Genomic DNA, 26,065 nt, shown 5'->3' on the forward strand with positions numbered 1-26,065 from the left:
AGTAGCAGAGGCAAGTCTGTTCATAAGAAAATACGAATATCCACTTTTCTACTTGTTTTACAAGGGAAGACTTCCATGCCATACGGTAGTCCCTACAAAAATTCTTTCTGTAGATGGATATATAAGAATTTTTCATCTTCTTTGCAAATTGATAGAGAAACTTCTACGACTACACAGCTGAAAGGATAGAAAGTTATGCTGACCACCACAATCTGTCAAGTTCAATGCTTTCTTGGCCCAGTGACCTCTGCCAACAAGGTCCAGAGTAGACTGGGACTAGCAGAGATAACACTCTCATGCCTGCCTGGAAAGCTGGGATGAGCAAAGAGGTCTTAGACCTTACACGTATAGTGTGAAAAATGATGTCACACTAAATGTCAGAATTCAAGTTGCCAGAATTAAATGTCAAATTAATTGCCAGAACTGAAGTAGCCCAACCCAGACACTCAAGCCCCCTCATGCATTCCTGATACCTTTTTCTTGCTACACAACCAACTCTACCCCACCTCTGTCCTATTCCGTAGGATGGAGTCTGTCGAAGTTAAAACTACTCCACAAAAATCTGGTTTATTCTATAAATAATATTCTATTCTACACAGCTTGTTTTCTGCCCTTTGTTTGGTGAGAGAACCAACACCTTTGCCCAAGCATTTCAAACCTCAGTCTTAATCACTTCTTTTCTTTCTGTTCTCTCCTATATGCTCATCAGAATATCATCAGGGATGATATCCAGTCCAAGGAAGAAACTGAAGTGATTTCCAAATTTACAGAGTGAATCAGAGGCGCAGAGAGACCAAGAGCAAAGCTCTTCCTTCCCTGTGGGTACACAGTCTGGAGTGGGGAGCAGGGAGGGAGAACTGGAGAATGCTTGGGTGCAGTTATAGGATTCAGATGTGACTGTGACTGCCCAAGGTGATTAGGTTGAGCATCCAAAAGAGCAAAAGTCACACCAGGATCTCTGAAACATGACCTCTACACAAGTGCTGCCACTGAGACAAGCTCAGAGGACAAGATCCTCCCGCAGCACTCAAATCCACCAGCTCAGATAACGCTCTTCCTCTATCTGCAGTCCCTTATCTCACCCACACCCCTTCCAAAATCCGCAACAAGTGACACAGGGCTCAGCCAGCTATAACCTCCCACACGCTACAGCCCGGCTTTATCTCTGGGACTTGTTCACAGTCTGCCTCTCCAGAATCCAGGCTGAGATCAGGGCAATTGCCTCTTTATAATTCAAAGCAACACATTGATCAGAAATGTGTGTCTGCACGGCCAGTTGGGATGCAGTCACTCAAAACAGAAACCTACTGGCAAATATGAAGTTATTCACCTTCTAGAGGTCTCCAGTTTATACCGAACATAAGTTTCTGTCCCGAAATATACCCAGTAGCAACTGAAACATGAAAGCACTCAAAACAGAAATGTGCTGGCAAACATGAAATGCAAATGTATTCATCTTCCAGAGAGCCCCACTATGTGTGGAACATAAGTCTGAATCCCAAAATAATACCCAGTACCAACTAAAACACACACATTTCCCCACATCTTGTCTTGCTTCCATCAATTTAGCAGCACAATGAAGCAATTTCCATCGTTAACATATGCACCGCATTAAGGCTAGCCAAGATTTAACATTCTTTTGTTAATTTGGCAGAGGGGAAAGACACAATAGAAGAGAGCCCTACAATTTGCAGCCATCTGTGAAACTGAAAACAGTAATAAACTTGAAAAGTGCTGTTATTATACATGTTATCACTCCTAGCAAGCCAATGTCTTCAAACATTTATGCCTTTTATGTCTAAATTAATACCTCTTAATTTCTGTATGAAGAAAGTGTTTTCAGACTTCTCTTCCCATTATATGACCATTAATCTTGCCCACTGGTTTGAGCTCTCCTGGTACAATACAATTTACCCTGTCAGGCATCACTGGATAAATCATACTCAATTATAAATGTAAGATGCTAAATTACTTAATGCGGTTATTTTTAGGGTTGTGACAGGCACCACTAGTACTCAGTGTCTCAGGCCACCTCATCTTCACGCAGAGAAAAACACCTCCCAGTCTGATGGGGCACATCCATCACCAAACTCATTGCTTTGCTTATGAATTGAACATTAAGTTCCCCAACAGACAATTAAACCAATATTTTAAATTAAAATTTGTGTAGGAATATTCATGGGCTGCTCATAGTGACAGGTCTCTATGTAATTGCTTCCCCCACCCCTGCTTGGATACGTTTGTTGTCCTGATGATGAATCTCCCATCTACCTTCTGCTGGGGAAAAATGACACAGACGTCTCAGCATGTGAGCGCTGCAGGTCACATCTATCATCCTCGGGCCTCTGTTTTACTTTTAATTACAGCACTTCACTCAGGAACGTTACTTCAAATCATAAACCTAAGGAGAAAGTAGCTTTTAATTTGCGGAACAGCCATTAAATCCTCTGCTTCAGTGACATTAATTTGCTGATGCTCTTTGTACTAAGGGAGAGATGATGTTACCTTGCTTTCAGACTTCATGAAAAGATAAGTTTGCCCAAAGTCGCAGTCACTTTAAAGTTAGTTGCATTTTGTGTCCACATGCTTCCTGTGATTCTGTATTTAATGAAGACCTCCACTGAGAATCATTTTCAATTAGCAGCAATGTTTTTAAACAGATAATTTAAGATCAATCATTTTTCCTGGGATATATATTTCACTTTTAACGCTCCAGTTTAATTTTACCCAGTTTGGGTCTTCATTTTTATGTATAAACAGATCCCATTTTTGCGAGACCAGCGGGGTGAGGAATTTGACATGAATTTAATAGGTTGCTGAAATGCATACCAAAAAAAACCCGAAAGAAAGAGAAGGGATTACACACACACACACACACACACACACGTACATCCCTTGGCTCTCCGCTGAGCCTAAAACCCAGCGTTTCCAGCCAGCTTTTGCCTCTGTTCCTTTGTGAGTGGACATTTGCCATCACGATTTCGAAGCGGTCACGCTGCTGCCCATGTTTCAGATCAATAACCACCACAACAGCATTGCGGTTCGATGGAAAATGCCCCATCAGTCACTGCTGGTTTCACCCGGTTGCCTCCTGCGTTTCCCATACAAAGAAGGAAAGAGAGGGGCTAGTTGCTCAGGATGCTTTGGGGAGAGGAAAAACAAGAAGGTAGACTATTTAAAAATTGCCCTAAAATTTAGGCACTCAGCTAAGGACTAACTTAGAAAAACTGGATGCTACACTCTCGAGGTTCCTAGTAGAAGTACAGCCTACTAGTACAGCCCTAGTACAGCCTCAAGGATCTTTTGTTGTGGATTTGAAATAAAATGTTGAAAAAGAGAGAAAAAAATAAGCCATCATTACAGTAGTGCCCAAAAGGCAGCTACCCTCACCATGTAGTTGAATCTGAGTCTTGAAGACGGCATTTTACCTGACCAGCAATTTTCATCCAGGGCAAGAGGATAAAAGCAAACAGACAAAATGACCGCAATAAGGTCATGCTGCTCTCTCCCCAGCAAAATAACAGATGCATGATGGGCTGCCTGAAAGCCTTCCCCAGCTCAAGCAAAGGGCTCCAGAAGGTGCCCAGCAAGTCCAGAGAGACAAGCTTCAAGGAAGATTCATTGTTCACCCAGCCGCCTTCTCCTGTCCATCACACCAAGAGAAAATGCAAAACCACTCCAAAGTAACAAAGATGATGATAATTTTTAACTACATCTTTGGAATGCATTTGAAAAAAAAAAAAAAAGTCACCTGCAGAACTGAAAGAGCAAAATCTCGTTCTGGCTACCAAACCAGTAAGACTTTCATATTTGAGAGACAAACCTGACTATACAAAGCACCTTCTACCTCTTCTTGGTGGTATGAAAACAGGTAAGACATGCCAGACTGGCTCAATGTTGATATACGGCTCTTCGAAAGTGAGAAGATAACTCAGCTGTTGTGTGATTTATGACAATTTTCATCGTACATCTGAAATCCGAAGACCAAAAAAATACACAGTTTTTCATGATGCTAAAAATCTTTCTTAGTATTATTTTAAACATAAGGAAGGGAATTTTAAATGCTCTCAGAATTTGCCTCAGCCTGTTCCTGGTAAGATTAAACAACAACAACAACAACAACAAAAATCACTCTTACTGTCAATGAGAACAGGACTTTTAATGAGGCCAGAGAGAACAAGCCTTTGGGTTTCTGTTGCCCATTTAAGTTGTAAGGATTATTTTTTTTCCCCTGCTCCCTCTCGCACGGTGAAAAGATGACGATATTCCACACACCTTGCCCATCACATGCACCTACACAAAATTCAGATGAGACAGCAACGACAACACGTCTTTCCCATGAGAAGCAAACCCCTGAACCAGCTCCAGCAAGAGGAGTATTTAAGCTCAGTACAGATGCAGATACCACGGGGCCAGCAACATTAAGGGTTTTGAGCATTTTGGTTTATGCAGTGAGAACCAGCAAGAGTGGTCTCGTTCAGAATGACAAGAGAACGGCAGGGGAGATGCTTCCTGAGGTAGGAAATAGTATTGCTCTGCCACTTTTATTTCCATATAAATCAAAAGTTGCCCACCTAGGAGCGCTGCTGGTACCAAATTACCTTTGTGCAATGAGCTTTTGCTCAAGGAAAATAAATTCTTTAAGATACGCCTAAAACCCTATAACCTTTTACCAGAATCAAGACGATTTGCCACGAAGCACAATGCAAAATCACCTAAAGTGAGTCTCACTCTGCAACCCTGTATTTCTACAGGAGATGCATAAGCTGTAGGGACTGTCTGAAACAGCAGTTTGCTTAAAGAACTGTTCATTTATTCAGTTACGAGCATGTAAAATATTTTAAATACTCTAAAACCAGGTTAATTGAAGCTGTTTAAAGCATTAACAGGAAACTTGTCTGAAGTGTCTATGGATTTCCGAAAGCAGTTGGTTTACACTGGGTTTTTTAAATAAACTGACTTCGATATTGTTCAACTGTTTTTTAATAAATGTAAATAATATTCTGAAACAGGGACAAAATGGCAGCAGTTAAGGGGTAGCTGAGCTATACATAGCATGTGAATTAATTCCCTGCTTGAGTATCAGGATTTATATGTGCAGCATTCAGGAATAAAATGAGCAAAACTTTCACAGCTTGAAAAGAGCTTCTCAGAGCTCTGTAGTATTACTTTTATTACTGATAGAGAAAAACAGATGAGCAGCGAGGGTTGCAAGATTTGCAGAGGATATTTGTATTCAGTCAAACCTAACAAAGACCGTGAAAGAACGCTGAATTTTGGCGAACTTGAGAGCAGATTAAATTTGCCATTAAAGAGTGAAATGCAACGGACACTGGAGAATATAATTAGATTTACATGCAAACCTAATGGCAACGTTCCTGCAGCTGGGATATTAGACCCAGGTTCCTTCACTGAGAAGCAAAAGCCTGTAGAGAAGTCACTAGACTGGCCAGTCTATGGAGAAAGCTTCTCATCCCCAGAGAAAACATTGGAGCTTCTCCCACCAGAAAGAGGATGGAGAAGAATAGTCCCCACAAAGCCTCCGGCACATTCCAGGGAGTGTAGGTCAGCAGTTTTCAGGACTGGATATTGGCATTCATTGGAAAATAAGTAGCAAATTCAAATACAACCAGAAAAAATGCTGTCACGCAGCAGGCCCTGAGCTTCAGAGCTCCGTGTTAGGAGAAGACACAGCTCGGCAGTATTCCAAGGGCACGACAGGTCTAGGCGTACAGGGAGAAAGGATAACACGGTGTGTAGGCTACCACAGAAGGCTCTAAGCCCACTTAAGCCTCCGGACTGTGAAATGGATTATTTCACCTAAGAGGATGTCAACTGCTCCGGCCACCACCACTTGGGCTCCACCACTTCTGCACGATGGCCAGCAGTGCCCTGAGCCTGGGGCTTCAGTAAGAGACAGATTTATTGAATTTTTTTTTTTAAATAACAAAATGAAAATAAGAACAGAAATATTATTTTTTTTTCCCATCCCCTTCTTAAGACCGCACGTTGCCAGTATAATGCACATAATGGCTGGTAAATCTAGACAGTTAGACAACACAGCAATAGTTGAAAATAAGCCTACCATCTATTACATTTTATACAAAGGACAAGGAACACTGTCCTCAGTAACTGCATGAAAGACTTGGCACATGAAGGAGATAAAAAGTGGGAAGAAAGATAAAAATAGAGAAAAACTAACATCAAAGTTTTCCATTTTACTTTCTATTTCTTCTTTCTGTAAATAATTTTCAAGTAATTTATGAGATGGGAGGAAATCTCTCAAAACAGGATTCATAAAATATAATTCTGTATTTTTTTAAAAAATAGTTGTTTTCACATGGCAGTTTATACCATTTGTGATTAACTTCTGACATCTGATACAGCATTAATAATTCGCAAGATACTCCAAACCCGGTATATTATCATTCAAAATCCATAAACCAAAACACCAAATGTCATGAAGCTCAATTAAAAAGAGAGAGTTACTCTAAGCAGCTGTAAATACTGATGTTTTATTTGCCTTTGGGTTTTTGAGCCTTTAGGCTTCACGTTTGTAAGCTATCCTCTGCAAACACAGAAGGCTAGAAATATTTTTTTTGTTTTTCATTAAAAATGTGAAGCAGAGATATTTCTGTGCAAAGTGAGGCTGGAAAACAAACAGCTTAATACTGATGCATCAACAATATCTCATCTGACCCTGCCGGCAGATCTGATGCAAAAAGCTCTGTGAATCTGCAAAGTGTGATTTTAGCTAGTCTTCCCTCTTCAGGTTTTGCCCTTTCAGTGCTTTTTTTGAGAGCATAAAGCTACACTAAAACCTGCCTTTGGGATTCATGCGAGAGACTCGGAGGCAACCTACTGGCTTGAGAATTAAGAGCTGAGGTCACATTTTTGACTACAACATTTCCAAACTCGTTCAACTTGCACTGATTAGAGTTTTGGTTTTATTACTAAAGGATGTTCTAACAGGAAGCGTCACTGGAAAGAATGGAATAAATTAAGTATTTTGCATCTGGCTTTAAAATTTCCTGAAAATACTCAGAAACAAGACCAAAGCCTTACTGGGTTGTACCACTGCTGTTAACACCCAGGCTTACACAAGAATTTATCCAGAGTAAAATACGAACTGCTGGGAATGTACGAAACGGGAACAATCTGTTCACACATCCTCTTACAGAAGGAGGAAAAAAAAAGAAAAAAAAAGGCAACAAACCAAATAGAACCCACCAAGCCTTGCAGCTGCTCTGCCTGTCACCCCCTCCAGCAGACATCCATAGAGCAGACAACGCCCCCAAACACCTCTGCTTCCCCCCATCTTCAAACTGCGCCCCAAAGGTTTTAATTCCGTTGCTTTCCGTGAGGATGATAAATCGAGGGGAGGGTGCTTTGGCCAGCGGCTCACACGTGCTGACCCTTCTGCAGCCAAGATGAAATCAAGAGCAGAGAGGCACTCGCCCTCCCAGGGAATGACTTTGGTAACTCTTCAAGCACTAACTACATGCTAGCTGCTGTGCAGACCTTGTTAGTGAAATACCAAATGCAGCAGGACTAGATTTTTTTTTTTTTTCCTGAGGAAAGGCCATTCCTGTGCAGCCATTATTCAGCCACACTTAATTGTGCTTTAGGAAGTAGGTTAACTAAATCGCTCAAAAAGCCTTAGGAATGACTTTGCTGTCAGAGCTGTGTGCTCTGTGTTCCTAGAGAGCCCAGGTATGTAATTTTTCAGAGGAGAAATGCCATTTGGTAATTAGCTTAAGTGATGCAATTTTCTTCCAAGGATAACAACACCGACTTGCAGCATCTGACATCTGGCGACCTTTGCAGCTGCAGCTTCATCCTGGAGAAGGATGTGAAAATAAAAAGGGAAAGAAGTTCTCCAGCTGGTGACAGAGGCACGTCCACTGTGACCCACTCTTGTCACCAGTGGGTACCAACAGCTCAGCAGCAGGAATGGTTAAAGCCAAGAACATCCCTGGTTTACCTTTACTGTTTTATAGGTTGTGATGCCCTGTTAATCTCCATACCCCTCGAGCTCGCATTCAAGATATTTTTTCCCCTTGTGCTTTGACGAGTCATACATTTCCTGGTTTAAATATAAGTCTGCAATATCTTACATTGTGCAAGACGGGCTGTTGGCAGAGCTGGCCACATCAAGCCATACCAGCAGAGATAGGTCAGCTGGGGACCTAGCAACGGCCGTCAGCCCTTGAGTCCTCCTGCAACACCTGCGTCCGACTGATAATCACCTATTGACACAGGAATTGATTATTCAAAACTGCTCTACCAAGAGCAAGAAAACAGAATACTAATAATGTAGTATTATTAATACTAAGAAGGGTCTAAAAGGAAATACAAAAGCTGTTGGGTTCGCTTTGCGCCCGTGAATAACCTGTTCTCAAAGGGATGTGAATGCAGCTCGTCAGGCCGTTTGTCGAGGTGTGGCCATTATTCCTGCCGCTTCCTGGCGAGCGACGTGTTGGCAGGCAGCTAGCATAATCACCAGCCATTTCTGCTGAAAGATTTCCAAGCCTAATATTTCTGGGATTATGCCCAGGGTGGCAAAAGAAAGATCAAGCTCAGCTACCTCCGGTGTTGCAGAAATTGATGCGAGGATCTCTGCCAAGAGGCAATCTGAGGCAGGACTGCAGTAGATGTTAACATGCCCTAATTTGTTTCATGCTTATCAAGAATAAGCAAGATGTGCTAAATTAACACTCCAGAGTTGGGACTCACTAACATGCATGAAAGGTATGGTGGAAATTGTGGGGAAAAAAAAAAAAAAAAAGTCATTCCAAAAGGATTTTCCTCATTTCTGATCATTCTCAGAGCGAGCAGAGTTGTGAGGTTTAAGAAACAGCATTTTCTGATGTATTTGAGCACTGTATAAAGATGTCACTGTTCCTTAAAGCTAGCACAGAAGAGCCTACAAAGCAGTCTGTTTTCTTCTTTAAAAAAAAAAATAAAATAAAAAAAAGGAACTTTCAGTTTCTTGCTAACTGATTTACTTTTTCCTTCGGAGCTTCTCAAAATACTCTCATCCAACTAGGAACAACTTACATTTTCTATCATCAAAAGCTTCGGTCCTGAGCAGTTGCAGCCAGACGTGCCTCTGGACAGGAGACACGCTGACACTTCTGAACGAGCAGCAGTTGATTGTGAGCCCCTGGAGAGAGAGATTTGCTGCCGTACAATTTGTGCAGCAGGAAAGCTGGAGCTTTGAAGGGCAGGAACTAATATTCTATGGAGGGTCACCCTCCAAAGGGTATCCAAAGATTATTAAAAATTAATATCAAGCTTTGCAGTGCCATACCATATGATGTCTCACTCAAATGTTACCGTGGAGCAGCTTGCTGCAGTTAAATTGGCTGCAGGTAGCCCCTGCAACGTTTCCACAAGGCCCAGCGCTGCCCAAAGTATCTTTAGCACAGCAAATGAAAAAAAAAATATATATTTTGCTCTGAAACGGCAGAGGGAACAAAATCAGCTGTTTCAACTTCTCAGTTTGTTCGTTTGTTTTCCCTCCTGTGGGACAGAGCAGGTCTGTGAGCAGAGCTAATATCTGTCCTTACACCAGCTGATGCTGCTGGAAACACTAGCCAAACTCCCGGACTTGGGAGTCATTTTCAGAGCTGAGAGAGCAAACAGCAGCCTGCAACGCGAGACATGAGACACTGCTCACCCTCTAGACACACAGAGCGAGATGACCACGGCACGGAGCAGAACACCACTCCCCGGTATAACAAGGACACAAAGGCCACCACGCTGCTGCCACCGCCCGAGTCCCTTGCAGGAGGGTCTGGCACGGCCAAAACCCACCTATGCACAGGTGCAGCCACCTTTGACCACCCTCAACTATCCAACCCCAGCCCTACCCACAAGAACAGATTTGTCAGGATTATAATAGGTGATGGTTCATACCTGCACCCTGTCTCACCCATCTGTAACACTGTATTCTGTGAAAATGTAAGATTTCCAACTTCACCCATGGTTTGGAGACAGCACTATCACAGAACGTTCACTATAACAATTGGTATTGCAATATCTCCAAGTACCAAATGCTACGTAGCTTCTGGACAAAGAGGTGGGAGCTATCTGCTCCTTCCCTTGCTAAACCACTGGCCCCTTCCAGATCTGATCCCAGCCCATCCCTGGTAGCTCTTGCTTCATTGAGGAAGACCTGGGGTGGGACCTTCCTCGAACCCATCTAAGCCCAGGAGAGCCTGGCTACACCCTTCATGAGACTGTAGCAGAAGGAGAGCACAGACCAGAGCAGCATTCCCAGCACCAGCACTCACTAACAGAACGGCTTCTGTGCATTTGGCACAGCTAAGAACAAAGGGGCTTTTTGGTTTGGTTTAGTATTGGTTTTTTTCCATTTTGTGATCAGGGCAAACAGTTTCCTCTCAAATCCAGAGTTCAGCAAATATCTATCCCCAAAGAAAATATTATTCTATTCTGTTCTTCAGGGAGACAAGCATACCATGTGAACAACATTACGAAGGACTGTCCATTCCCTCGAATAAAAATTTAATCCAACCCAGTCATTATATTTGGAAGCCGTAACACAACCGAGGCCAGGGCAGGTACATCCCACTGACGTCTAATCAAAGACAACACCCTGACTATAGGGTCTGGGAGGTAATTCAGCTTTAGGTCACAGTCATAAAATCCAGTACAGGGCGTCACAGAAGCTTTGCATAGAGAACGTGGTTGTAACCTACTTGCCTAGAAAAGCAGGTTCTGCCCAGCAGCATCTCAGCAGAGTTTCCCATTCCCACCTCAGCACAAGCTGGGGAAAAAATCCACTTTCCAGAGAGCCATGGCACGAACGCAGTAGCACACCAGACCCACGGGGACCCGCGTGGGCAGGGAGCACCTGAGAAAAGCGGCCGCCTCTCTCCACAGCCTGTAAGGTATTGCTGTATGACAAGAGAACACATTCCCCCTCTCGTGACACGCTTTAAAATTCTTTCTTTTAGAGTGCAAATATGAAAGATAAATAACAACAGGAGATCCCTCTCCTACACAGCTCTCTCATCCCCAGCCCTTCCAAGAAGAGGAATAACACTCTCTTACCTGTTTTTCCCCCACTACCACTCAAGCACAACGGTGAAACGGAAGATAGATGAGGCTCTAACATCTGGTTAGAGCAAACCTGCCCTCTCCCTGCTCTGGGAGACGCTGGGTCTTACCTGAAGGGCCAAGCAGAGAAGGGAGCTCCCACCCCAGGGTGGAGATATTAGCACCTCAGTAATTAACTTCCTACACCCTCAGCCAGCCAGGCTGGGGTTAATTACAGGTATTTCAGGTACAGCAATAAAAGTAATTACAACAGAAAACCCTGCAGCTGGAGCCTCTCTTGGTTTTAGCTTGATGCACTGTTTCCTAAAACCTCAGAATCACGGCAAAAACTAAAGCTCCCAGGATGGAAAGATGCTCAGAGACCACCAATACCTTTAACTTCTTCTTGCTCCTGTGCTGTTTGCCTGGGTGGGAAGGGGAGATTTGGGCGGAGAAAGTTCAGCAAAATCTCTTGCTGGCGGGAGCGGTGGATTCGTGCCGCTGCAAATTGTACCGGTACTACAAAGTGTTTTTACAAGCGCTTTGGGGTAATTCCATCAAGTGACTGGCAACCGTGCTGCCACCCCTCAGAGAGGTGAAGGACTCGGGAGCACTTTCCTGCAAACGCCTTTGCCTTTAAGTAGCTTAGCTGTTTTCAGATATGTCAGTTAAAATTGGGCATGGTGGGTTGATTGCACCAATCTCCTCACCCAGCTGCCTTGCACAGAGCATCAGATACAATATTCTCAGTCCTGAGCCAGAATTACTGGAAAAGTTTACCCTGTTCTCCTGGTTTTATCGTGCTAATCTCTTGCCAGAAAGGTTGAACGGCGTTGCTGATGTTGAAACGCACCTCAGCTACGCTTTGCATTTAATGGCCCTGTTGAACATCTACATTTTATAGGTGTTTTAAACACTTATAATTTAATAGTTCCGTTTAAACACCTCATTGAATTCTGAAAATAACTTCAAGTTTTACAACAAATTTCTTTTGCCACAGAATGGTAATAGAGACTAAAAAAAAAAAAAAATGTATCCAGTTGCCTGATCCAGTATGTGCCGTATTCATTAGGGCACAGAGCTTGTCACAGCTCTTTTTCAGTGCTTAAGTAGTAAAATTTCATTTGGCTCCCTGTAGAGGTTGTTTTGCATACTATAAAAAAGACCCTACAACAGGAAAATTTTCCTATTTTCAGCGTAACTATGCCTTTATCATCTTACTCATTACATCTCTTCCTATAAATAAATAATAAATAATAAATAAATAAATAATTCCTTGCAATTTTCCTCCTTGAAAACTACAGAGTTTCAGACTGGTGAGCTGTTTGTGTTCCCAAGCCTTTCCTATTTAGTCAAATTATATGTATTTCACTTTTAACATCTTCCCAGGAACCAGCTCCTCTGAGCCACCGTGGCCGGCAGGACGGACCTCAGCTGAGGCGCGTCGTTCCGGTTGATGCTCAGGGGGTCAAACGCTGTCTCCAAAGGTACCTGCCTCCACTTTGAAGCCTCTTGCTTCAAGGTGTTTCTACACCCATCACTCAGACTGCCTGGGAAATGCACCCAGTTGTACAGGCTGGGAGGTTTTTTCCTTTCGCCTCCCAACAGCTCGGGCTGGATCGTCTAGCCCAATGTAATGGCCCATTTCAGTGTCTACGTACAAACCACGTTAGCCTGGTTCTACCAACACCCATTTATCACCGTTCACAGTTTTCCTAAGGACAATTTTAAGCCATGTCTATCTTCACTTATTTGACATACCTTTAAATGAAATATTGCCTGAGTTGCATTGACTCTCTCGTTCTTGTTGAGACGCTGAAGAAGAGACGTAATCATTACTCTTGCCTAGAAGCTGTTTTCCCAAGCACTGTTTTTTTCTCAAAAACACCTTCTCTACTCTTTGAAGGATCTGACTTTCCTAAATGAAAATATCTCCACATCTGGCTTCTGCCAAATCCAGGGAGAGCAGAGTTGACTTCATCTGTCTCATGACCAAACTCCAGTTGAACCCCTGATGACATCATTGTTTCATGAGAAATTTTCAGGATACGTCTGGTGTTGCTGCGAGTGATTTTGCACACTGTATTTACTCATCCAACCTGTTGTAGAGGAGTGTGTCTGAACTCAGGTAACAGCCCTCCTTGCTCAGCAGACAGCACAGCGACCTGGGACAACATCTGGAGGCTACACTTCTCCTATCCAGCTGCACTGTTGCCTTTCTAATGCTCCGGGATGCTACAATGCAGGTTTTCAGATGTAAAAAGTGTTAAATATTGGTTTTACTGCCAAGCTTACATACAGCTACAAGTCTGTATAATAGTTACAGGTATTCTGAAACAATAAGACTTCACCTTCAGAGAGCATACTAACAATACGTCATTTATTACTGGTTTTTTTGGGGGGGGGCATCCATGGAAATTACTCTAAGTGCATACATTTTCCTCGCATTTGATCTCATTTCTGTATTTCAGGTCTATATAAGCTTTTAAACACAAACCAGGTGATCTAGCCAATGGGCATATAAAGAGTCTCCTTGGTTTTATGGAAATTACACGAGTCCACAAACTGCAAGAGCAGGAACCTGCAGGACTCTTAAGTAACATAAAATCAGAGTTTTAAGAGGCCAGAGATTTAAAGCAACTGGAGGTCTCATATAGTATCTGTACTTGGAAATGCATAGCGCAAGCAGGTGGGAAAAGTATTTGACAACATGCACGAGGCTTTTCAGTGTTGCATTGTGAACATTAAGTGAATCCCAGCGTCTTACTACTAAGGTAACTTCTTCGTGTATTTCTTCTATTTCTAAGACTACCTATAGAGCTTATCTACCCTACTGGAATGCTGAAAAACTTGAAAGAGGCAATAAAAGGAGTCAAAATATACTCAGCTCTAGGCAAATTAGATATTCCTAATGCGTTCTTTTTTTTCCTGTGCAGTTTAACAAATTAGTTTACATTGTCTGACAAGTTGTCCTGGAAAACATAAAAGCTCAGATTAATTTTAGCTTTGTAGAAATGATAATTCAATATTTGCTTATTTACATTCACCCACACTAGAACTAAGAGCCGTGTCTTCTGTGTCATGTCAGATACATCAATACCAACACGTTAAACCTCCTCCTCCTCCTCCTTTCCCACTGAATTAAGAGCAGCGGCGGATGCCAGGCGGTGAGGAATGGCCTGGGCAGGATGTGTCCTCACCTGCTGCGTCAGACACCGTACCACGAAATGCCTGAGCTACCACTCGCAATCAGCTTTAACTCCCGTGTGTTGTCTCAGAAGCACGTTAGTCCGCTCTGTCTCTTCAGAGTTCACAGCACCTCGTTTTATTTTGTTACCCCGTGGTGTTTGCATACAGCCCTTTGAAGACATCGCCTTCTGAGGGAGAGCTTTGTAACCATGCATACAACATCAAGCAGCCTGTTTGTAAGCAGGAGAAAATGAAAAAGCCTCGTGGGCTGTTTCTGCACTGTGCGGAGATGCTGTGCAGTTTAGCACCAGGTGTAAAGATAACACACTGCCTAAGCTACTCTTGAGGGAAGTATTGCTAAAGGAAGACAGAATTTGCTCTTAAAAGAGCTTTGCTGCTAAATACATACAACTGGCCCCGCCAAACTACATCTCTGCCTATCACAACTACTATGTTAGCAATGCCTCCCCCCTCCAAAAAAAAAAAAAAAAAAAAAATCAATCTGAGATGAATTACTTCAGTCCTTTGAGCGTTGTCGGAGCCAGGATTGGTCCCCGCAGCGTTTCCTGGATGACTTCATATGAATCCAGCCAGCTGCCTGGACTGCCCCCGACAAAAGCTGTGAGATTTTACATGTTGACAAACAGCTGAACTCTTGGCTACAGGAGCCCTACATTGATCTGCTTACTATTCAAAGGGCTCGTATTTAGAGGAGCCGAGATGCCTGCAGAATGCTGAAGCTGAAAAGCCCTGTAGGGTTACCCCATGAACCGTAGCCACGTTTTTTTGGTTTGTTTTTTTTTTTTTTTTTCCCTAATAATTGAAGAGCAAAAAAGAAAAGGACAGTTAAACCGAGAGAAATTCTGCCACAGCAGCATGACCACTGCTCAGCAGAGCCCTCCGAATCCTCAGGCATCTGTTTCAAACACTAAATTGTCAGCACACGGAGACGATTCTCCTCTTTCTGAGCCTACAACATAACACAGCCTTAAATTTTGGTTTCCCCAATAAACTTACTGCAGCTCTGTGCACATTAGGAATTGCATCTGCTAATCTGTATTTGTTCAAGCCTCCTTATCTAAAGGAAAAAGTGCTGCTTGTTTTAAGATTCCTTGAGGAAATCTGCCTGTACATCTCTGGCTGGCGAGTAAAACAAACAGCATCCGTGTCCCAGTAGGCATCTGCCACCCCCCGACATCTCTTCATTTAATTAGTTCTAAGAAAGCCAGTCTATCCAAAAGCTGACAAAGCTGCACAAGACGGACGCTTAAGTATTTATTTAGAAAATTAAATACATTACCAGCCGCATTGTGAAGTTTCTGAGTCACCTGCAGGGAAATAAGGCAGAAATCCGACGTTGACACACTACTCCTGACTGTACCGGCGCCCAGGCTGGCTCCTACAGAATAGCAGACGAGAGCGAAGCTGCAAACCTTTGAGTTGAGCTCACTCTATAGGCATCAGAAAAACCTCAAAGAAAAAAAAAAAAAAAAAAGAGCCAGAGCGGGAGCGAGCAGCCCACAGACAGCGAGATGAGAAACTTCTGGCAAGTCTCCAGCGCAGGAATGAATTTGCTGTCATTCAGAGACATATAGCGATGGAAATGAAAGGAAACTTGAATTTACAGGCGGATTTGGATCCTGCTCTAATCGTTCTGCAAAGATGCGCAGGTTGTTGCAGCTCAGCTCATTTTACAGGGCTCATCTAGGAACAATGCTGGATCAAAAATTAAATAGCGTGGTAGGTATGTGTGTATATATATATATACATACACACAGATATACAAGCCAAGGTGCCAGCACAAACTTCAGATGGCTCATTCCGTCAGCTATTTGCTGTGAATTTTATTAAACCCAGCACAGAAATACAGTGGCAACTCAAAATCCTGCTATGTACCAAAGTGGCTTCACAGGGTTTTACAATGCTCTTTAGGCACATAAACAAATTTGCTTAGGGTTTGTTTGGTTTTTTTTACTATTGCCAGGAAGCTAAAACACGTCGTACAGAGATAATTCGGATGTTTTCAAGCATGTGGCAAAAGTGTCAGCACACTGAGACTAAACTTGTCCAAACATTTCTGCATTTTGAGCTAATAGAAGAAAAATAAACAAGCCCATAGTGGAAATAAGAAGCAAGAAATAAATCTAGTTGCAAATTTTCCATAGGTCGAAAGACTCAGTAAGGTGTAAGCGACCGTGATCGCTAAGAAAGTGTTTAAATCTGAATTTGTGGAAAATGTAAAAAATTGGTGTTTCGAAATGCTGGTAGTGAATACGGTTGATTTTGGTGTTTCACGCTGAACCCTGGCTCCAGCACATCTCAGGGATGTGCAGTCTGCTGTGTTTAGATATTTTGCAGTCATGTATGCAAAGTGAGTGTCAACTCATGAAAAATTTGTAAATAAACACTTTCTTGGCATGAAAAGGGAAAAGAGGCTCCACGCAGCGTGGGTTAAACTGCGTAACTGAATTCAGCTTCTTTTATTCCCTGCCCCGATAATGCACTCATTTAAAATCTGGTTACAAGTTCAGACAGTGTCTTAGTAAATATAGCTCCTAATAATTACAGCTCTCCAAATTAGAAGTAAGGTTCCTGTAGATGTGGATTGCTTTTAATTTAGCTGACAAAGAAGAGTAAGAAGTCAAGCTAAGCTAAATAACTGGAGGGATTCTTTATTGCTTGTTTTCTTCCTATTAATAAATCAGTCCTCTGTGGGAAGAAAATCAAACAGTAACAAACAAACAAGAATTCATTAGTGACACAGAAGGCAACGCCGAGGAAGGCAGAAGAGCTCCGTGACAAAGAGCAAAATATTTGCTGCCTATTTGGGGTATATAGAAGCAGAAACAGCCTTAATGTCAGCGACGCTCCAACATTTGGTTCCTCTGCAGTTTCCAGCCCCAGCCCTGCAGACGGGGTGGCCGAGAGGCGCCAGCTGTGCCCAGCTGTGCCGATGTCAAGTTCAGGAAGGCTCCGTCTGGCTGCGGAGCCCGGGCTGCCCCCCCCCCGGCCCCAGCGCTGGGAACGTGCCTGCAGCTGGTAATCACCAGCCACGTCCATCTGCCTTCCAGATAAGCACAAAGGCATTTTTTTTCTCCCAGATAATCCCATTTCTCTTCCCTCACTCACACCTCCCTTTGCCTCCGAAGACAGTGGCACGCTGCAGCTGCGTGGGAGCTCTGGGCAAATCATCCTGGCTGGGGATGTCCACAGTGGCTCGGGGCAGATCCCGGAGCTGCTGCGTGTCCCACTCAGGATCTCAGATCGTTTTTTTCCCCACAGACACACACACTGAAGCCAAGCCAATGCCACGGTGGGCAGGGAAGGGGAAGGTTTCCTGGCGGCGACTAAGCATCCAACCCACCACAGCACAGCTCCTGAAACATAAGCTGAAAACTCTGTCCAAAACTTACTGGCTGGTTTGCATTGAGAATCTGCATTTCTTACTGGGGAATAGGGGCATTTGTACTGGTAGACAGCCTGGTTTTTAACAGCATCATTAGTACAAGGTAAATGGGGTATCTCTAACGAAGTAGGGAAGACCACGCATTGCAGGACATGGAGAAATGGGCCCAGGCGCTATTACTGCTGAAAGCAGCAGTGGTGATTTGGAGACTGCTTGCACCATCGTGTACAGGTTGATACAGGACGCTTTGTCTAAACCTGTTGGCAAACTCCACTTCGACCACGGGGCTGATGGCTTTTCCTGCCTCTGAGCTGGACTGAAGTTACTGAGCAAAGCACAGGCTGGCAACACAAATGTGGGAAACCGAAGACTCATGCAGAGGCAGAGCATCGACGGGATGGCTGAAAGCTGGAAATCTGGTTAAAATTGTGCTTCATTTCCCAGCAGGATCCTGGGCTGGGTGGGTTTGGGGCAGAGCCCGGGATGCTGCAGTGGGGGGAGATGTCCCCTCACCGGCCTCATCAGCCAGCACAGTCACCCACCGGCTTCCCGGCCGGGGATTTACTGCTGGCAGCAAGTAGGAAGCAGAATAAAGTTTGAATTCCCCAGGCCAGGCTGAGCTTGCAGTGCTTGAATTTAGAGTCAGTCTGCAGCAAAGACCCACTCCCTTATTTTTTAATAAATCAATAACGAAGGGGAAGGCCCTGGCAGGACCTGCCCCGGAGCGGGTCCCTGAGATGGGGGGTGACACCATCCGGCTTTTCACACCTGCTTGGGTTTGTGTTTTTAAGGTGAACCCAAGCTGACTTTGTAACAATTGCTCCACGCTCTCGTTTACACCCACTTTCTTCTCCACCTTTCCCTCAGTTTCTCCCCAAATTCTTTTTTTCAATTTGGATTTCCCTGAATTTAACCCATCTTTCTGCAATATTTTCTGTGGCGAGTTCGCTTTTCCACGCAGCGTCATTCACCTCCGCCAATCACCTGAGAAACATTTTCACTGGCGGTCTCGATTTGCATCCCACTTCCCACATCCTATTTTAAGTTTCCCACACTAACCACAAGCGGTGGCTGCACTTGGTCACTCACACTCTCCCTGATTTTCTCCATGTAGCACCAGCAGCTCCCTCAGGTCTTCTTGTTGCCATGGCAGGAAGGACCCGAAGATGGAAGCAGACAGTTTCACCATCTAGCAAGAAACCTCACCAAAAACTAAGAAAATGTATCGGGGCTTTGAAAATGGATGGAATCTCTGATTGCACAGAGGAAGTGAAACCTGGGAGACCAAGGAAAGGTAGGATCATATATCTCATTCCACCAGTTCCCTGCCCCTACAGGCACGTCACACTCCAGTGGCACAGTGAGTTTCCCACGGGCTGTAACATTTTGATCTAAGTAATGTCTGTGGGCTTAATACAGAGGCACCAGGGCGAAGCTTCACAGTCTGGGATGAAGAAAAGGTCAGACAGGATGATCAGTGGTCCTTTCTAAGGATTGAGATTTAAAAAAAAATCTCCCACCGCTTGTAGGATTTAACCTGAGGAGTAATTGCACCACGGGAAGATACTCCCAGGTTTTGTGCAAGAGTCCATCCATTTTAAAGCACCCCCTTAGAATGACAACTCCACACCTGGGGTGGAGCTGGGGACAAAAGCTGTCCCAGCTCAAACAACTCTGGATTTTGCAAAACTAACTCACAAAGTCACTTCTTTGCGCCACGAGACTTTCCCACGTGCAGCCCCTGAGATCCCAGATCCAGCCGCAGGGACCCAGCATCCCCTCGCAATGAACCCCAGGAAACATTCAGACACTATCCTGTCCTCAGCAACGTTCCCTGTTACTACATCTGTGCATTTAGAATACCCATTTCTGTCAAATATTTTGGCACAGGATAAGAAACACACACTTTTTTGACTGGGAAAACGCTGAAGCTGTTGTAACCTGTTAAGAGCTCCGAGGGGCTGGGCAGAGGAGGGAGCAGTAGCAGAGTCAGAGTGTAGATATTCGCTGTACAAGGGATTTTCCTGAGCTGGATTCTGTCTAAATTACATATTGCACTGAAAGTCTGAAATGTATAACATGCTCAGTAGATTTTTTTTTTTTTTTTTAATTTGTCCTCTGTCTCCCTGTGACTGAAGAGAGATCATTACCAATAGGTAATGGAAGTTGCCGAGCTGATGAAGCATATTTTGCTCGGAGCTAATGTCATTTGAGGTTGGGGGATTTTTTTGCCGTTTTCCTATTTGCTGTCTGACAGCCTGCTGTGCACATCACTTCTCTTAGCCAGTGAGTCCCCACAACCACATCAGCACAGCCGTAACTCCCAGCTCCAGCACTTCCTCATTTAGCTTGACATGCAATTGTTTTTCTCACCGCAAAGACAGAACTCAAAACACCTTGGCCTGAAATGGCTTTAAGGTCTCTGTTACACATCCTTTACGTGTGCCTGAGGTTTTTTTTTCCTCAGAGCATTGGATTTCTGCCTTTAGAGACTTCACAGAGTTCCCTTCAATTTATAACAGCAAACGATTGACTGAGAAACACTCTCCAAGCAGCTTTGCAGAGAGCAATATAATTGATATAAATTGATATAATTTTTATAAATAACAAATGAAAACAAGTCATTTGCGCTTCTCCCATGCTGTCAAAAGCCAGTTCCAGTGTCAAAAATTTATGGCTGACTGGTGCCAGGGGCCTGGGGGAGCGATGTGGAGGGGAGCACCAGACCCCTTTCCCCAGGACACCCCAGGGATGTTTCACACACACACACACACACACACACACCCCCTCAGCTTCCTTAGCACTGTGACAGCATTTCCGTCAGTCTTTGGTTTACATTTTGATTTCCAGGCATGTTCATCTTTTATAACAACACTGAAGTTATGTCCATAAAAAGGTGCGTATCTAATCTGGGTAATATTGGTTAGAGAAAAATTTAATTTTTCCCTCAAATAAAAAGATCACTAGAAACCTGCTCTTTGAGCCAAGTGTTTTATCAAGAGCCAGGATCTCATTTCTATCATTTGCCTACGCAAAAAAGAGACAAAACAAGGTCTTTGGCAGAGCTGCAGCTCACTGACCCACCCGTGCTTACTCCTGTACCTGCCGCACTACAGTCAGCTCAGTTTTACAAGTAGAAGGATTTGGGTTTAACCAGGTTTTTGTAATAATCACTTTTTCACATGCTAAAATAAAAACAATTTGGAAGAAGAAAGAAATAGCAAAGTAAACATCAATCTTGCAACCATCTGCCTAGCACAGATGAGCCATCTCGTGCACGAATCCATGTGTAGAAAGGGAAAAGGACTCTCCTCTGACCTCACGGTGATAGAACTGGGTGGCTCCTCATGGAAGTGAGTTTTTGCCTGGACATCAGCCCCAAGTTTTTTTAAGCAGCTGATGATGTTTGTTGCTTCTTTCTCCAGACACAGGACCTGAACTGAGTGCATTGGCACCTAAGGCTGGGGCTGCTGGGCCCTCCCTGGCCCTGGGGTGGGCTGTGGTGACCCCATGGCAGCATCCACATCCTCCTGGCAGACCTTGAGCATCCCACGGCCACAGGCTGCTGCCGCCTCTGAGAGAGGGATCCCGGATCAGACTTTGCAACAAAATACAGTTAGACAAGACCTATGGTGGCAACTTTTACTAATCTGTCCTAGACAAGATTATGGAAGAAAAGAAATGTGGATTTTCTTCTTAAAGAAAGGAAGCCCTGGGTATCTTGGAATAATTAATAAGCTGAATTACTCTATCTGCAAGATAATAGCGCACCATTAGAAAAAGATCCGATATGTATTATCCAATTTTTATCAGAAATTAAAATTAACTGCGGTTTAATATAATTCAAAGCCAGCTAATTACAGGCAAGGAGGATCTATTTTCTACGAACACACCAGCTCCATCAGATGCAGAATGAACTGCCTTCCCCCCCTCCCTCTGGCCCTGCCTGGGGGTCCCAGGGACTTTGGCACACACTGAGCCCCTCTCGGGTAAAGCAACCACTGCCCATGCAGTGCAGTGATAGTTCTCCTTTCCATCTACAGCAAACCTGGTTTTTAAGAGCATTTCTGATTTTGTAATAAGCTGTGTGACTTAGGAAAGAAACATTCACCTATTCCTGTAAACGAAGCCTGGGCACTGCTGTTTGACGGCCATTGCAAAGATGCCATTTTTTTAACACCCAGTTTCTCTAAAGGAGGAATGAACAGAACTTCTGAGAAACCTGATGAATCTTCTCTGCCCTGCAGTCACCACAGGGGTAAGACATTGTCCAGATGCCGCAGACGATGCCTTGCAAAGAGTTAGTCTTGACACATTATACCCCTAGTAAAAAAAAAAAAAAAAAAAAAAAAAAAGGGAAAAAAAAAGAGAGAAAGAGCGAAAAATAATCTCAAATATTATGTCTCTAAGCATTTTTCAAGAAAGTTTGCAATCCACAGCAAGGCACCGTGAAACGCTCCCCAGCAGGCTGCACGATTGCCTCCCACCATGCCCCACAAAAGGTACACGTGCATCTGCTCTCAGCCAGAAACCCCGAGTTCTGAGCACAAAATAAAGCTGGAAGATTGACAGTTCCCGCATTGGGCAGTACATTTCTCAATTCATTCCCAAGTCTGATGCCAAGAAGAGAAAACCAACCCTCAGTGCTTCTTCACGCCTCCAAAACTCAGTTCTCCATGAAACTATTTGGTCTCCTCTGTGCCAGCCCCTCTTCCTCACCTCTCCACAGAGAAGAACCCTCTCTGCAGTCCCCAGGAGCCACGGCTGCCCTTCCCCACGCTCCCAAGAGCTGATGGCCCAGCAGCATGACCACGGCAAGAGTTTGATGGATGGTCTTGGGACAGCAGATGGAAAGGAAGAAGAGCTGGTTCCTGCTTGGTGCCTGGTGGAGCAGGACGGATGCAAACAGCTATAGCTGTGAAAGCGAGGGTCTGTGCAAGTTGTTCGTATCCAATCTGCTTAATTCCTATTTGCTTCTTTAAATAACGAGGGCTCTCTGCCCAACTAGCAGATTTGAAGACAGCCAGTCAGCCAAAACCCAGGAGCTCCTGCGTTCCTGTGCCTCACCCAAAACTGCCTGCGAACCCTCTTGGAAATAGCCTTAAACCCAGGAATTAAACCAACAAAGCTAAAGGAATCTTTTTCTCACCCAGCTAATTAGTCGGATAAGAGGTAGGCAATGTGGTCTACAGAGCTAGTACTAAATATACATCCAGCCATACACGTACACACATATAATTTAACGAGGGACAATATGGTTTAAGCAGCTTTTCCCGAAGAAGCAGCTCCCGTCTGCTGAAGTTAGCTGTATTTCTGCTCTGTTTTACGAGCCATGGTGCTTTGGCCCTCGCTGCCTGGGCAGGGCTGGAGCAGGGTGGTCCAGCCGGAGCAAGATGCTCCTCAGCTTCCCCACCCCTTGGGGCAAGAACCAGGCACAGCTCACACCTCTTCTCCGGGGCATAGCTGAGGTACAGGCAAGTCCTCCCGAGCCACAGACGGGGCAATCTGTCACCTATCAAAGAAAAGGGATTTGTAAGATCCATCCTTGACATCATCAGACAGGATGTGTGTTGTATATGCTGTGTCGATACATCTTCACAAGACTGCAAGGCTAGGAGTTGAATTGGTTTAGGCTTTTAACCAGTGCTGGACCTAACAAGCAGTCTTCCCCTGTAATCTGGTTTTAAGAGCCTTGAAAGGCTGCCTAAAACGTGCCTATTTTATACTGAAGAAATTGTATCCTATAAATAGCTTATTAATCATTTATGGCCATCAGCTATGGCTTGAGATTTTAAGCTCTACACTCCCTGAATGCCAATGGAAAAGAAGAGCAAAGCTGGCTCCCTCTGCTCAAATCTCATACCTCTGGGGAGCTAATTAGCGTGGAAACACTTGCTGGAAATTTTCAACAATCTCTTAGTACAGTATCTGTTTGGGATTTCAGCTCTTAGATACTACAGCCAAACAAAAGCTACCGGACGGCCCTAACAGCCTTCACCAAATTTCAAGAAACAGGCTTTAATATATTTAAGAATGCAATTAGTGAACTGTCTAATTCAAATATTGTACTGAGCAGAAGTTGTCTCATCCCACCCGCGCTCAGTTGCTTCCAGACATGTTTATCCAACAGAAAATGAATCCTGGATGCGACTCGCCGTGGCCTTATCACACAGGGCTGTCTGGATGAATCTCTAACTCCTTTCAAAATGGCTGGTTTCATTTTAAACCTGGAAAATGTAGTTCCTTACCATCCATGAACATGCTGGTATCATCCCCCATTTTGCCAGGGGATGGGGGTTGAGGGGGCCGAGCAGTGCATCTAAAACCCATCTTGTGTGATAGAATGACATGTGCTCGGGCTGTGCCCAGGCTGCAGAGCCCAAATCCCACCTCCCCCAGGACTCACCGCTTTCAGACCTCAGATCTGGCTTCAGATTTCCTTGTCTGGGTGAAAAACAGAGAATTCAACTATTATTTCACGCATGAGATAGAAGTAGTTATGTATTTGAAGAAGATTTTATGATTAAACAATTATTTTAAAATAAAACCCTTCCACCTAGAAATGCCTGGCAAATACCGGATTTCGACGTGGAAGCACCTGGCGATGACTTTGCGTGCTCCCATCTGCACCAGCAGGTAACTTCAGCACCCGCATTTTGGTGGCGTGAAATTCCCCCTTCAGACCTACCTGCTAGATTACTAAAACCCAATGTTCAAAAAAAAAAATAAAATTTTTTAATGGCTTAAGCGGGAACTAGTTTTATTTTCTCAAAAGACACAGAGCTAGAATTTACTGTATAAAAGCAAAGGTAAGTGGCTTCGGCCATAATTTGCTGCTCCCCACTGGCTCCACTCAGGAGCTCGGAGTGATTGATGTGCATGTAAAGATCCACAATGCAAAGTCAAAATAACTGATTAAAGTGGAATCCACAGCATTTCAGGATCTTAATGAGTTGTTAGAGAAAATTAATTTCCATGTTTAATATATGCAGAGACTATGAGGAAATCTTAGGATTCAATTAATCACAGCATTAAAAAGTTATGGGATATAATTGTAAGTAAATAGTGCTTAATTATTCTTCTAATATCATGGCTAATTTAGAAATCATTCCCCCCGATACTGCTCCTGGTTCAGTCTGCTATACATTTATTGATCCAACTATCGTCTCCACATTTTTTTAAAAAATGGTTCATTTTCAACATCTCCATTCTAAACCCAACAAATTTGTAGCAGAAAACCCCTTCTGATCCCAGGGCAGAGCCGTATGGTGCAAAGCCCAGCCTGCCTAGGAAAAGCAGCAGAAATAATGCAGATTCACATTAATTTCTCTTTAAACTTAGTGCTGTCATTCCTATCTTTTTCATGAGCTGTCATTCGTAATGAAGTAGCCTGTCCAAGACCTATTTCAGCCACACTTCCCCTTGCTGATTTTTATTGTGAATCCTGTTCTATTTAAAGCTTTACGGTGCTTTTTTTTTTTTTTTTTTTTTTCCACTCAAGAGGCTTCCCGGAGCAAGGATCAACAGTACTGTGAGTGAATGATACATTTTAGAAAGCTCATTTATCTCAAAAATGTTTATTTTGAACGTCCTTGCGCTGTGCAGGACAAGTGGAAGCACTTGGAAAGGATGACATTTGTCTTTCCATAGGCTACTCGGCGAGATGCCCTTGCTCGTTTCAAGCACAATCCTGACTGACTCTCATCGAGCTTAGATCAAATCCAGACACCCCATCTGTCAGCCTGAAGTAGGAATGAATGGAAAAACTTCAAAATACCATCCTGTTTCCTACCGACACGATTTAAGCTCTTTAAAATGCCCTTTCTGGCCTGTACCTTCAGGAGTACTGGGATTACAGCCAGCTGAAACACCAAAGCTTTGCAAGGGAACACGAAGCCTTACGTGTGAGTCAATGCTGGTGTTGCATTAATAAAAGGTTTTGGCTGTTGTTGAGAGACAAATCCCTTGAGTAACCAAGAATATACATCATTGTACACGTGTAGGTAGCCATTGCTGCTTAGGGCAGGTCTGCTCTTTGGCTCTACAGCTTTAGTAATGCCAACTCTGAATTTTGAGTCCAAAATTAACCTAGATAAACGAATCATCTTATTTATACACTAAACCTTTTTGTTGGAGAGCAAACAGTAAAAAAAAGCCATTACGTTGCCTGTGTCAGCCCCCTGCTCAGGCCAGCCCTCAGGGTACAAGAGCAGGGGGAGATGCTCTTCCAGGTGGCTGGGAGCTGCGTTTCTGCTGCCTTGCAATTTCTCGTGGTTTTGCTCCAGTTAATTATAGGTTTTAATTAGTCATTAGTGGTGCCTGGGGAATAAGATAAATGGTCTCTTCTGATTTATAAAATTTAAAAGATTGCATCAGTCTAAACAAAGTAAACCCTCGGATTATCAC

The 26,065-nt window shown here is 43.7% G+C and overlaps 1 protein-coding gene across 1 annotated transcript in view; it reads right to left on the reverse strand.

Moving 5' to 3' along the window:
* Positions 1–15,662, reverse strand: part of SCHIP1 (schwannomin interacting protein 1) — a 181,502-nt gene extending 165,840 nt beyond the window's left edge. Inside the window, exon 1 of the mRNA XM_074912691.1 lies at positions 15,554–15,662. Within this exon, the coding sequence (XP_074768792.1) occupies positions 15,554–15,562 (9 nt within the window). The 5' untranslated portion in view covers positions 15,563–15,662. The remainder of the gene's footprint in view (positions 1–15,553) is intronic.
* Positions 15,663–26,065: the final 10,403 nt, after the last annotated feature.

This window comes from Athene noctua, chromosome 8 (assembly GCF_965140245.1).
Source record: "Athene noctua chromosome 8, bAthNoc1.hap1.1, whole genome shotgun sequence".
Classification (NCBI taxonomy): Eukaryota; Metazoa; Chordata; class Aves; order Strigiformes; family Strigidae; genus Athene; species Athene noctua.